General features: G+C 37.4%; 1 protein-coding gene across 4 annotated transcripts in view; it reads right to left on the bottom strand.

Moving 5' to 3' along the window:
- Positions 1 to 14321, bottom strand: part of Lpp (LIM domain containing preferred translocation partner in lipoma) — a 694475-nt gene that overhangs the window by 390418 nt on the left and 289736 nt on the right. For all 4 annotated transcript variants that reach the window (XM_013019488.1, XM_013019487.1, XM_013019486.1 and 1 more), the window contains one exon: positions 8679 to 8791. In XM_013019488.1, the coding sequence (XP_012874942.1) occupies positions 8679 to 8791 (113 nt within the window). The remainder of the gene's footprint in view (positions 1 to 8678; positions 8792 to 14321) is intronic.

Below are 14321 nucleotides of genomic sequence, written 5' to 3'. Positions count from 1 at the left end.
AGGAAGGAAGGAAGGAAGGAAGGGAGGGAGGGAGAGAAGAGGGCGGAAGGAAGGAAGGAAGGAAATTTAAATAAACCAAAACTAGTAAGTGCTCAGTAGAAATACAGGGTGGGCATGAATGTACCTATACCTAGACAAGGTAGGGTATAGGAGATTAAAAGCAATCCAAACAGAATAATAATGCTCATATATAGTACTAAATAGGAGAAAGATACAAATGACAGTGTTGCAGTCTTCACAGAACATTAGGCATGGTGAATCTTCTTAAACAGTACTACTTCTATTCAAACTTAAATCCAAATAGGAAAATATTAAGTCATTTTCAGATATTCAAACAGTAGGGAAATATCATTCACAAAGCATTCTGACAAAATTATTCAATGATGAAGTATTATAGTAGAAAAACATACAGCATACAAGAAAATAACTAGAATGATGTATAGAGAAAAAGAAATAACTATAAAACACAGTCTCATAAATAATTTTCTATTTTGTTACTAATGTACTTATACAAGAAATGATTTTAAAAGAGACATGCTTCCAAGTTAAAAATATTTTACCACATTCAACAAATTATTACAGTAATACTTAGGATGAACAAGGAAGATTTGTATTCAAGCTTCCTTTAGTATATGTTAGGTGTTGGGGGCGTATACACAAATTATAATTTTCCTTAGGAAAAAAACTTTGAGGATACTTAATCTGTATTATTTTATTTGCTTTTATGTCAGTTTTTATAAGTAGAAAACATACTTTTATGAGTAAAAAACAGACAAGAAAACAATAAATGTACTACAGTCTAGATTAGAGAACTAAGAGATTCTCAAAAGGAGAAAAACATTGAAAGTAAATAATACAAGGATTTCAAAAGACTCAGTTTCACTTAGCTTTTGGAAAAAGGAAAATTTCTGGAATACCCAAGCATAGCAAACTTTTCCACGTACAAAACAATTCAGGGGAATAAGCAACGCTAACTTCATTCGTTATTTCAAGACACACCAAACTTGACTTCAACCAACCACCTTCCCCTAAGAGTTGACATGTCTTAGATGACTGCAAGGTAATTGGCTTGACATGGTTGAGGGCAAGTGTCCCAGGGAAAGCTTCATCTGTCTGGAAAAACATCTTCAAAACCAGACAAAGCTGAGGATATCGTTCAATGATCGTGCCCCTACCTGCTTATTATGTGGAAGTCCAGGATTTGATCCACATCAGAGAGAAGAGAGAGCAGAGAAAAGGAGGGGAGGGGAGAAGAGGGGAGTTAAGTGAAGGGAAGGGAGAAAAATGGAGGAGATGGAAAGAGAGGAGAAGAGGAGAGAGTAGGCTATGGGAAAATAAGAGAGGGAAGGAGAGGGGGGAAGAGGATAGGGAAGGAGAAGGGAGAGAAGAGGAGAGGGGAAGGGAAAGGAGGGTGAAAAAAGAGGGTAGGGTAGGGGAAGTATGGGGAGGGAAGGCACTGACAGACAGACACAGAGAGTTATAAGGAAGGAGCCTGGTGCGGGGAAAGGGGTGGTGGGATGGAGGTAGGAAGAAGAGGGATAGAAGGACTTTGACATTCTAACTTGATAAAGACTCCAACACTAGACACAACACCAGGCCAGCTACTGTGAAACAAGTATTCACAAAGTCAGACAGCAAAATTTCCCTCTCTTCTCATCTCAATACTCAATGGGGGCCAATTCAAAGGAAAAGTAAACAGGAAACTTTGACATTCACTTCAAGGAAGTCATACTGACCAGAGCCAGAATATGCCGAAGAAGCCGTCCAGCTTTGCTAAGCACACACTGACCTACATATGCAAACCATCCATGTAGGAGATAACCACACAGCTAGCTGCTGCGGGGAGCGCTCCTGCTCCTGTGGCTGCTGCTGATTCTACTTTGGCCAGAACAATAAACAATCTACAAATCAGCTAGGGCTTGCTGACCCAAAAGGAACAAGGCAAAGGGCCCTGACAAAATAAGCAGCCTGTAATTATCTTTTTTGGTATAATTTTATGGAACAAGATAGCCTTACGTTCACTCCTTATAGGAAGGGCAACCACGTTGAAGTGTATTAAGGCTTTAGTTGGCTATTTTGTTCTGGTTCTGACAAAACTGCCCACTGCCTCCTCTTTACTCCAGTAATCTGGACTTCCTTCAAACGCTGCTTCCTTCTTCCTCTCCATACTAATAGGCAATGAGGGGAATGAACACAGCCATGAACTCTAGGTTAAGGTTTGTCTAAATCATAAAAACTCAGTACAGCTGCCTGTTTCTTTGAGTTTATGAAAGAGAGGGGTCATGGCTATGGGCTGAATTCATTATATCCAGAAATATGTAAAATGGAGGGGTCATGGCTATGGGCTGAATTCATTATATCCAGAAATATGTAAAATGGGCTATGAATAAAAATGATTATAAGCCATTACTTCTTATGTTCATTTGAACTTCTAATTCTTTTCATAAGAATAAGAATGGGTTGCCAGGTGCCAGTGGCTCCTGCCTGTAACCCTAGCTACTCAGGAGGCTGAGATCTGAGGATCATGGTTCAAGACCAGCCCAGGCAGGAAAATCTGTGAGACTCTTATCTTCAGTAAACCACTAGAAAACCAGAAGGGGTGTTGTGGCTCAAGTGGTAGAGCGCTTGCCTTGAGCTGAAGAGCTGAGGGACAGAGTCCAAACCCAGAGTTCAAGCCCCATGACAGACAGACAAAAAAAAAGAATAAGAATAAGAATGCGTTTGTTTAAAGGTTTCCAGAAGGTCCCCTTCTGCCTCCTATTTTCCACGAATTCTGGGATAGCCTATGGTGCTATACTTCACTATGTCCTTAGAATATCCACCATGTTTTCACAGCAATGACTTGAGGACTGAGAACCAGTCCCTCTCTTGGCCTGTTCCTTCCTTTTACTATGTTTCTTTTTCCAGAAAGGCAGGAGAAAAGTCAGAGTGAGGAAATTTCAAAAGGACAGATTTTCGCTCAACATTAAGAAAGAAATTTTAATAAGTGGAATAACCTGTAGCAGAAAAAAAGAGTGTGTTGTATAGGTGGAGATACTAAGTCTATACTAGCAAAAAGGACCATCTTTCTTGATGCAACAGCAAAGCAGAGGCAGAGTCTGATGCTGTGTGGCTCATAGTGATAATTTTAGTTACACAGGAGGCTGAGATTTGAGAATTGTAGTTCAGAGCCAGTACAAACAGGCATATTCTGAAAGAATCTTGTCTCCAATCAAGAGAGAGAGAGAGAAAGAGATGGGAGGAGGGAGGGAGGGAGGAAGGGAGGAAGAAAAGAGGGAGGGAGGAAGGAGGAAGGAAAAAAAGAAGGAAGGAAGGGAGGAAAGAGAGAGAGAAAGAAAGAAAGAAAGAAAGAAAGAAAGAAAGAAAGAAAGAAAGAAAGAAAGAAAGAAAGAAAGAAAGAAAGAAAGAAAGAAAGAAAGAAAGAAAGAAAGAAAGAAAGAAAGAAAGAGAAAGAAAGAAGGAAGGAAAGAAAGGAAGGAAGGGAAGGAAGGAGGGAAGGAAGGAAGGAAGGAAGGAAGGAAGGAAGGAAGGAAGGAAGGAAGGAAGGAAGGAAGGAAGATGAGAAAGTAAAGAAGGAAGGAAGAAAGATGGAAGGAGGGCTGCAAATGTGGCTTAGTGGTAGAGTGCTTGCCTAGCATGCATGAAGCCCTGGGTTCAATTGCTTAGTACCACATGAGTGGAAGTGGTGCATGTTGCTGTGGCTAAAGTGCATTTAAAAAGAAAGAAAGAAAAAACAAAGAAGGAAGGAAGAAGGAAGGAAGGAACTAAAAGAGCCAAAGTTAAATAGTAAATGTCTTAACTCAAACCTAACAGGTGTCAGCAGGTAAGTCCCTAAGAATCTCACAGCACCCTACCAAACAACTCACAAGAATTTGCATATTGTAAGTGTAAAATAAGTATTTGAATATTTTATGTTTGTATGATATATATTATAAGCATACTATAAATATAATTATTTGAAAGGGACATAAATGTATAATCTCTAATTTCCTTGACATTCTGTCCTTTTGAAACTACTGTAACCAGTGTTAAATATATTTCCATCGGCTGACTAAAACTAGAAATTTCCAACTGTTGCATCAAATCAAAGCATGATTGATAGTCCCAATAATCCCTAGTACTGAAGATAATCCATTTATAATGAATGAATGCACAACAAATGTATCAATAAAGTAACTGTAAGGTTACCCAAATCCACTAGCATAAAGTCAAATGGATTCTGACAGAGGAGCAAACAAAAACCTTCATTTTTTCCCCCTAAGATTCATCTTTACCCATAAAAATGGGAATTATCAAAAGAAGAATTATTCATACTAAATATTTATTTTCCTTTTGCAAAAAAATTACAGCATGTATCAAAAATGTAGAATCAAGCAAAAACAAGAACAGCAGCTGGTTCTCCCAGATAAAATCACCTAATTTCCTACTCTGATCTCAGAACCCTCAGCTTGATACAACAGCTTGATACAAGACTAAAGCAAAAGTATGTACATGTGCCATCTGGTACACTGGGAAGAAGATCAAGGCCAAGAGTCAAGATTTCCCCACTTTAGTGAGAGATCTGTGAGAAACTACACCCTCTTTGGCCTCAGGTTTCCCATTTCCATGGAGGGAGGAGCAGGAATTAATTTATTCAGCAAGTACTTGAAAAGGCTGATCTAGTTGTGTGGTAGCCAGGGACTATACCATGAGATCTTCATAATGAATTTCAGCCCAGAAGATATTCTAATTCTTATAGTCACACTTTGTAGACATTCCTTTGGCTCTGATCTCAAAATCTGGCTAGAAACATAAACAGACTTTCTACATAAAAACACACAATTACCAGCTATAATTTGAACTTGGCGACATGAGGTTTCACCGGAGCAGAGGAAAAAAATGCAAGCTTTTCTTCAGTGATCAGATGACTTTAGGATCTAGTATAGCTCATATCGAAGGTAGCACAGGACCAAACAAGTGCCCATCCCTGCCAAATCTGGGTCACTATTATACAAACAAGGGCGTGCCCTCTTTTTTTTTTTACCCACTTTCCAACAATATCTCATGGGAAGAGTCTCAAAACTAATGCACTCTCCCTACCAGATTTGTCCTTTTCCATTTGGCAAACCCTACTTAATTTCTGTATCTTCTTCCCTTCTGTTTTTTTTTAGGGGACATCATCCAAAATGGCAATGGGCATCATTTTGTTTATTTCCTTCCTCTTCAAAAACAAAGTCATGGCTTGAGTACATTTATTGGAACAAAGTCCACATTTAAAGGACATTTTTATAATTTTATGAAAGCCTCACAAGGTTGGCCACTGTCACCATGGTTCTAAGCATAGTACTGGGAGTCCTACCAGGGCAGTTTAATAACACAAAGAATTAAAAGGCATTCAAACTGAAAAGGAAGGAAATCAGATCATCCTTGTCTGTACACAATACAGTGTGTGTGTGTGTGTGTGTGTGTGTGCATGCCCAAAGACTCTCTCTAAATTTATTGAACTAATGAACAAATTGAGGAAAGGCATACTATATAAAAACGAGCTATAAAGACAGCTGTTTTTCTATATGATAAAAAGCAAACTACTGGGAAAATAAAGACATTCTATTCCCAAAAGCTTCAGAAAATAAAACACCAAAAAATAATTTTCGATAAAGCAGATTCTTCACAATGAAAGTTATATTATACTGATTTTTAAAAAAGAGAGGAAAGAGAGTGGGGCACAGTGGCTCACACCTGTAATCCTAGCTACTCAGGAGGCTGCAATCTGAGGAACACAGTTCAAAGCCTGGGCAGGAAAGGCTGTAAACTCTTATCTCCAATAAACCACCAGAAAACCAGAAGTGGTACTGTGGCTCAAGTGATAAAGCACTAGTCTTGAGCTGAAGAGCTGAGGGACAGTGCTCAGGCCCAGAGTTCAAGACCCATGACCAAAAAAAAAAGTAAAGAGAACACAAATAAATTGAAAGCCGAAAGGATTCATGGATTAGATAATTTTTTAATAAAAATCTATTGGCAAAAAATCATAGTACTATTATTGATCTCCGTCATCTTCCGATTTCTTTTAATAATGTCTGTTATAACACCAATTTGGGGGAAGGGACAGATTTAAAATGCAACAGATATCCTAGCAATCCAAGAAAGTAATTAGAACATGTGAACTTTTAAAGTACACATATTAAGCAATTTGTACAGAAGCACTCCCCAAGAAAATGTCATGAAAGTATATAAAAGGAAAATTCCAAGTGTTTCAACATTTTGTTAGCCCAGAGGCAATGTCTAACACCTCTAATTCTACCTACTATGGAATGGCTGAGATTGGCAGCATGGCAGTTCAAGGACAAGCCAGGCAAGCATGTCAGACTCCTTCTTACCTGGGCATGGTCATATGTGTGTAATCCCAGCTATTTGGGAAGCAGAAATTAGGAGAATCATGGTTCCAAGTCAGCCTGGACAGAAAAGGCCCTGAGTCTCAATATCAAGAGAAGAAGCTGGGAGTGCTGACCTATACATCATTTCACATACAATGGGAAGTTTATAATATAGTGGGTGTCGCCTAGATACATTCCTGGAAGGAGGTGGAACCAAGATCCTATTTCAAAACTAATGAATGCAACAACAACAAACAAACAAACAAAAAAAAGAGCTGGAATCATGGCTTAGCAGAACAGTGCCTGCCAAGCAAATGTGAAGTATTGTGTTCAATCACCAATATCACCAAATACAATTTATTTAAAAAAAATAACTAAATAGAAAGCTATTGTACTCATGTACTACTTTGCTGAATGGTAACTCTTCATACAGATACTTAAACATAAAAAAAAAAGCTTGGAGACAGTATCTCATGTGTGAAATCCTAGCTACTCTAAAGACAGAGGTTAAGAAAATGACAGTAACAGGCCAGCCTAGCAAAAAAGTTTGTGAGAACCCATCTGAACAAAGTGCTGGGTCTAGTGGTATACACCTGTCAGCCCTCCTATGGTAGAAAGCATCAATGAGAAAGTAGAGCATTTGACAAGCAAGCACAAAGCTCTCAGTTCAAAGTCCAGCGGAGCAAGAAAAAAGAAAATAGGAAGGAAGGAAAAAAGGTAGGAAGGAAGGAAGGAAGGAAGGAAGGAAGGAAGGAAGGAAGGAAGGAAGGAAGGAAGGAAGGAAGGAGAAAAATATATATATATGTACTATATATATTTTTTTTACCCAGGGTTTTTCTACATAGAATAACATTTTTATCACTCTTCTCATTACTGATATCTGACCTTAGACTTTCCTAGCTTACACGAAAAGAAATTCCAGAAATTGCTGCAATACATATGTGAGACACAAAAATTTTATTACTGTTTAAAAGAGTCCGAGTCAAAACAGAGTTAGAACTTATTAATTAAAAACAGAACATAGTCATTTTAATACTCTCAAATTTGTATTTAATACTATTAAAAGTTTCTTATTTACATTGGCTACCTGAAAATAAGCTCTCCACGAAATTTATAAGGCTTATCCCTTGTTGTTCTTGTTTTTAAAGGTCACCTTCCCAGTGAGGTCATACTGGTCAAAACTACTCTAGAAATCTTTTTCCTGAGCACATACTCCATTCCAATACTGACCTTCACAGTGTTTGTTTCATTTTGTTTCTGTCCAAGCGTGTTTGTGTTTTGTGACATAGAATTTCTAGTACGTGAATAATGCCTACATTACGAATAGAGTATGTTTGTGGAAAGACTGAATAATTTCTTCCTTAACTCATAATTGAAAGAAACAAAAACAATAACTGAACAATTTTAACGGTTAATTCCTGGGGCTTTTCCTCCTGTAGAGTTCTCTTGAGAAATTTTAAACACATGCAAAGGAAGACTGAATAACAGGAAAAAAGCTATACACAAGTTAGCAACTTGTAAGTTAAGCGTTTCTCATTTATGGTCTAATTTAGAAGCTTCCTACTATTATTTTGAAGCAAATACCATTGGAAATATCTCATTTGAAAGGATGCTATTTTTTCCATATATCGATCCTAACCTTATCACATGTAAGAATAAAATGATAATTCTATGATTACATTTGTATTCTATCCTGACATAAATCACATCTTCCAGCCAAAATATCAATGGCTTGTCATCCTTCTCTTAGGATCAGAATCTGAGAACTGTTTTTAATGTCACTTTTGAGTCCAGTCCTGATTACTTTCCAATCAACACACTCTGATACACAATATTTGTATATATAATCAGTGCATTTCCAGGATATTTCCATAGTGTATCACCTTATAGACATCTGTAGTTGCTTTTGCTAGAAAGTTTTTGTGTCCACAATGACCCACTAAGTCTTAAAGAGCCTTACTTGTTTAGAATGAAATGCTTGAAGTAAGTCTTTTTGAAAGGCCATAAAAGGCCTAGCTGAGTGTCCTTAGAATAATGTGAAAGCACAGACTTTTCAAATGTCATTCCTCACACACACAAAAAAAAATTACTTTGGGTTTTGGAACAAAATTAGTAAGTAAAAGGATTTCCAGGGCTTCCGAGTATAAGCTAGCAGAACTCTGAGAAGCTTCGGCTGGACATTTTGTATTTAAGTGCCTTTGTTCCATGTAAGATACAAAGCTCTCTAGAGGCTCTGGATAAATCCTTATCCACCACAGAAACAATCACTGAATTCATAAGCCTCCTACCATGGCTTATAAGCATGACTTCCACCATAGATCTTACCTGTACTTTAAAAGCACTTTCATCCAGGGGTGGTGGAGGGGGGAAGTTTCCAGAACCAGATGGAAGGGCAATGTGATCATCTAGAGGGGGAGGAGGAGGTGGAAGAAAATCACCTGCAGAAAGAAAATACACATATGGAATTAGTAGGGATGTAATTTTATAGTGCTCCTTAAAAAGATATTTACTGGCATTTTTACTCTATTGTAATTGGCTTCGATACATTTCTTTGCCTTGTACAGCAATTGTTCACTACCTTTGCTCTCTTCTATTTATTTAATCACCTTAACTTTGAGAGGAGAGAGAACCAGATTAGATGCTTAAAAGGGGTAGAGCGATTTTGGAAATAAATGCTGAGTAGTAGAAAGCTTACTTAGCATGCAAAAGGCCCCAGGTTAGATTCCTAGCACTATAAGAAAGGGGGGGGGAAGGGAAACACAAAAGGCAATCTAGAGGGGTTCAGCACACAAGACAAAAACAGGGAATGTACCTGGATTAAGAGCTAAGGATACTGAACTGTGTAATAGTTGAAGGTTGCCTTCAATAATTTTTCAATCACGTAAAGATTTGTACTTCTGTAAAAATGATACAAGATGCTAATTGCGATACTAAAAGCATAAGCAAACTTTTCTACATTAGCATAAGATAAACTTATGTGCAGGTGGAAGAACAGAGAGGCTATACTGTAAGAGCTTTTGAACAGTATGATCTAGAAAGCAAGTACACGTTAGGCAGAGAAGAGCATGCAGGCATACAAATCACAAACTCAGGTCTCAGGGAACAGGGAAGCAATCATACTGTTCTTTGTACAGCAGTATCTATACCTAAACAAATAGCTTATCATGGTGAACCTTTATAAGGGATGCCTAAAAAATTGATAATGACAAATTGTCTCTAAGGAGCAGAATTCTGTAACTGAAGAGCAAGAATGGGAGAAAAACATATACTTTAGGACATAAATTTAAAAGTTACTCATTTGTTCATTTCACTGATTCATGTACTTATTCATGTATTCATTCATCTGTTTTCTTTTCCCCTGATGCAGACTGGGCCAGGAGGGACTCAGCTCATATTGACCCTTGGAGAACCTCAAAGTTGCATTACAAGTATGTCCTCCAGCATTCTTGAACGGATGAGAAGCAGCCTTGAGTTTCTCTGAGCCTAAAGCCCTATTTGCATTTCTACTTTTAAAATAACACATACACTCTAATCAGAGGCATGTTCAAGTGCCTAGAAATGTATTATTTCAGTATGTTCAGCTGAGTAATGTTTTTAAGCACTGTGATGCAAAATAGAAAAAAAATAAGGATAAGTATCATGTAATCTATCATCAAACGCTCAGCCTTCACAACTTATTGACGTCACTGTTGATAACTAAAAATATACAATTGCTTTGATTTACCCAAGGTGGTGTTGATTCTATTAGCAATAAAACCCTTCCCCACTCTTTTTCCATTTTCTCCTATCTCTCTGACAAGACAGGGTTTACTAATCTGGTGGACCAACCTACTAGCATAAGGATCTCAACCTCACATGTTTTTACTTTATTGTTTTGAAGTAAGGGTCTTACTATGTAGTCCAACTTAACCTTAATTTGTAATCCTCTTGCCTCACTTTACACATAGCTAGGGTTACTGGTGTATCACTGCGCTGATAGCTCTGTTTTATAAGGAACTATCCAGGGAATCTGTTGCTTTTATGCAGCATCTGGCTCCCTGGACAGACCAGCCAGCTTTGTATAAAACTATTTTGGTTTTATTAACCCCACAGAGGAGCAGCAGAATGCCAAGCCTGATCCTGTAGGGGTTAAAGCTTACTGAACATGCTGGCTCACAAAATAAGGTAAAGTGAGGAGCGGATACGATGTCTTCCTATTCCTAAACCCAATGTTTGTGTACCATTTCCGTGAAACCACAGGCCTCTGTCTCAGAGGAAAATCAAGCACTCAAGAATCTATTAATAATCAGTGCCTGGATTCCCACTTTGCTTTTTGAGATCCTAAGAGAGCTCTCTGGGAAAAGAGCTCATTATCAGGAGAAGGCCTGGCCATTCCTGGGTGCCTTTCATCACTGTTACCAAAATAGCAACAACTCACTCCCCTTAAATGATGCACCCTGCCCTCTAAATGACCTTGAATTCAATTCTTTAGTCATCATGCCAGACATCTACAGATTCTGACACTTTGTGTGTAGGACTGTCTGTGTATTTATATGCATGCATAATACATACTACAAAAATTAAATTTATTGCATTTTGTTTTTAGCTAACTAAACACAAGTTGCCAATTCTGATATTATTTAAGTTCCTAACACAAAGTGTTATTTGAAAATAAAGACTAAGATTAAAGATAGTGGTGATAAAGCAAAGAAAAATGATTAATATGATAAATGTCAGATATCTTGCTCTGATCTTACACGCATATAAACCTTTTATAAGCCATCATATTATATTTTGCTACAGGAATTTATATAGTTATTCTACATAAGCTAAAATAATAATTTGTTAACCAGTGAAAAGACACAGTATTGGTGATGGTACAGGGAAAACAGTACTAAAGTATCCTCCTCATAAAAGAAGTTAAAGTACATAGAGGCATCAAATCCTCAAAACTATAAATATTGAAGCTGGGACACTGGTGGCTCACATCTGTAATCATAGCTATTCAGGAGACTGAAATTTGAGGACTGAAGTCAAAAGCCAGCTCATGCAGGAAAATCCATGCAGTCCTTATATCCAATGAAGCACCAAATCCCAGAAATGGAACTGTGACTCAAGTATTTAGAGTACCAGCCTTGAGCAAAACCGTTAAGTATCAGAAGCTAGGCCTGAGTTCAAGTTCCAGTACTAGTACATCAACACACACATACACACACACACACACATACACACACACACACGTGAGCACGCATGTGCACAAACACAAGCACAAACGTATAAACACACACACCCTTTGATTCAGTGGTATCACTTTTGACAAATCATCCTACAAAAAGAAAAAAATAGTGGAGTATATATCAAACCATGATACAGCCTGTTCATCATAATGAAGAACAATAGGAAAAAAATCAGAATGCTCATCAAAATGCTATTAGTTCAAAAATCAACTGAAGTCAATTGCACACTGAAAAATAATGTCAGCATTAGATGATGATGCTCAACATCTCTATCTGTCTTCAATTTATACTTGGAGGGTCCTCTATGTGTTAAGCAAGGTTGCAAATCCCAGGAGAAGGGAGCAAACAACAACCAAACAGCTGAATAAAAAAAAAAAATCTAAGCGCTGTACTCATGGAATTTACACTAGAGGAGAAGGATGGTATGTAGGTAGTAGATTAGATAGATATATAGATAGATAGATAGATACATACATACATACATACATACATAGGATAGACAGACAGATACTGAATATCAAATGGCAATAAGTATTATGAAGAAATATAGAAAGGAGATGGAATTGTTAGGGTGCTAGTAGGATGTTGCAGTTTTAAAGAAAGGGTTGAGCAATGCCTCACTAATGTGGCATCTGGGAAAATACTTAAATCCAATGAGGGAGTGAGTCATGGAATATCTTGGGGGAAAACATGAAATAACTGAAAATTATTAACACAAGAAGAAAAAAGTATTGAGTGGTATGCACAATATGATCCCACTTTTCAAAAAACAGGTATGTTAACAGAAATTGTCTATAGATCATCAGATAAATGTGTGGTCCTATATATCTCTCCTTTTTACCTAATTATAATACAATAAATATGAATTACAGCCATAAATGTTTTAAGAATCAAAAGGAAGAAACTTTGAAGTGAATCGCAGAATCCACTCAAGCCCGGTGTTTAATTTTAATGCATCACTATATTTACCCAAGCTAAAATTTAGTGTGCTGTCATCTTCCTAAATAACTTCACTTGAAATGCTCTTTCAGATTCTTAAATTAAGAGCAAGAAGAATTATTATCTTTAAAAAGCATGACGTCTCTCTGATTTTAAATTGGACAGTTTCACTCCATACTTGGATAATACAAAATCTGAGATTTCAGAGCTTAACATTTCTTTGCTTAATTCCAGATACATTGTGCAGATATAAAAAATAGTTTATTACATCTAAGCATACTGTATTTCTCTATTAGACAGTGGTTTCTACTTGTTGGATAACAGATTCAATTACTCAGTTGAAAATACTGAAGATACTTCAAATAATATAAAACAGGGAGCGAGTCTGGTTTAAAAACATACTTACTGCTATTCAAACAACAAACCATCATATCAAATTTTTGTGTGCCAGTATTGGGGCTTGAATGCCTATATGAGCTATTTCCCCCCAGGATGGTGCTCTACAATTTGATCCACAGCACTGCTTCCAGTTTTGGGTAAGTTTATTTCAGATGAGTCTCAAAGACTTTCCTACAAAGGCTGGATTCAAACCTCAGCCCTCAAATATAGCTTCTTTTGTAGCCAGGATTAGAAGTGTAAGCCTCTGGCACCTCAATACATTATATATTTAACTTACAAAGGTACACAATGAAAATTAATGTGGTTCCTGGTCATAAGGAAATTGTAAGTCAAAAGAACTCTGAGATTCCATCTCACCCCAGTAAGACTGCAATATAATGAATTCCAACAACAATAAATGTTCACAGGATGTGAGGAAAAAGAAATCCTACTGCACTGTTGGTGAGACTGTAAATTAGTACAACCACTCTGGACAGCAATTGGAAGTTTCTCAAAAAAATAAACATAGACCTTCCCTACAACCCAGCCATACCACTCTTAGGCATCTATCCTGAACATCATGAACTAGGGTATGATGAAGACACCTGCACATCCATGGTCATTGCTGCACTATTCACAATAGCCAAGATATGGAAACAGCCCAGATGCCCCACAATAGATGAGTGGATATAAAAACTGTGGTACCTCTACACAATGGAATTCTACACAGCCATTAGAAAGAATAAAATAATGTCATTTGCAAAGAAATGGGTGGAACTCTAGTTCCAAATCATACTAAGTGAGGTAAGACAAGTTCAGAGAGACAAACAGTGGATGTTGTCTCTGATATGTGAAAATTAGATCTAAAATGTACTGGGAGATGATAAATTATACAGGATTCTAGATACTAACCTACAGTTAGACCAAAAGAGGATACACTTAAGAGAGAAACTCAAGGCACAATGCCTAAGTGCCCCTTCATAGATAGACAGACAGACAGACAGACAGACAGACAGACAGGCAGACAGACAGACAGACAGACAGACAGACAGACAGATAGATAGATAGATAGATAGATAGGTAGGTAGAAATAGAGATATAGATATATATTTTAGTTTTAAGTTTTTGATGATTCTGTCTTCTTTACCTTGTATATTCTGTAGTCAAGTGTACATCTTTGGGAAGGGGGGGCACAGAACTTGAGGGAAAAAGTGAAAAGGGGCAGCATTGGAACTCTCTGGATAAAAGTTAACTATACAACTAGTAGGTGTCGACAGGAAAGGAAGACTGGGAAAGAGAGAAGGAACAGAAGGTCCTGTGCTAAAGGAAATGCACTCATTAACTGACTCATGTAATTGTAATCCCTCTGTACATCACCTGTATCATAACAATGAATTAAAATTGTAATAAATTAATGTGGCAATGAATTCTCGTT

This window comes from Dipodomys ordii, unplaced genomic scaffold (assembly GCF_000151885.1).
Source record: "Dipodomys ordii isolate 6190 unplaced genomic scaffold, Dord_2.0 Scaffold45, whole genome shotgun sequence".
NCBI lineage: Eukaryota > Metazoa > Chordata > Mammalia > Rodentia > Heteromyidae > Dipodomys > Dipodomys ordii.
The sequence above is the reverse complement of the archived record's forward strand: the minus strand, read 5'-3'. Positions and strand labels throughout refer to the sequence as shown.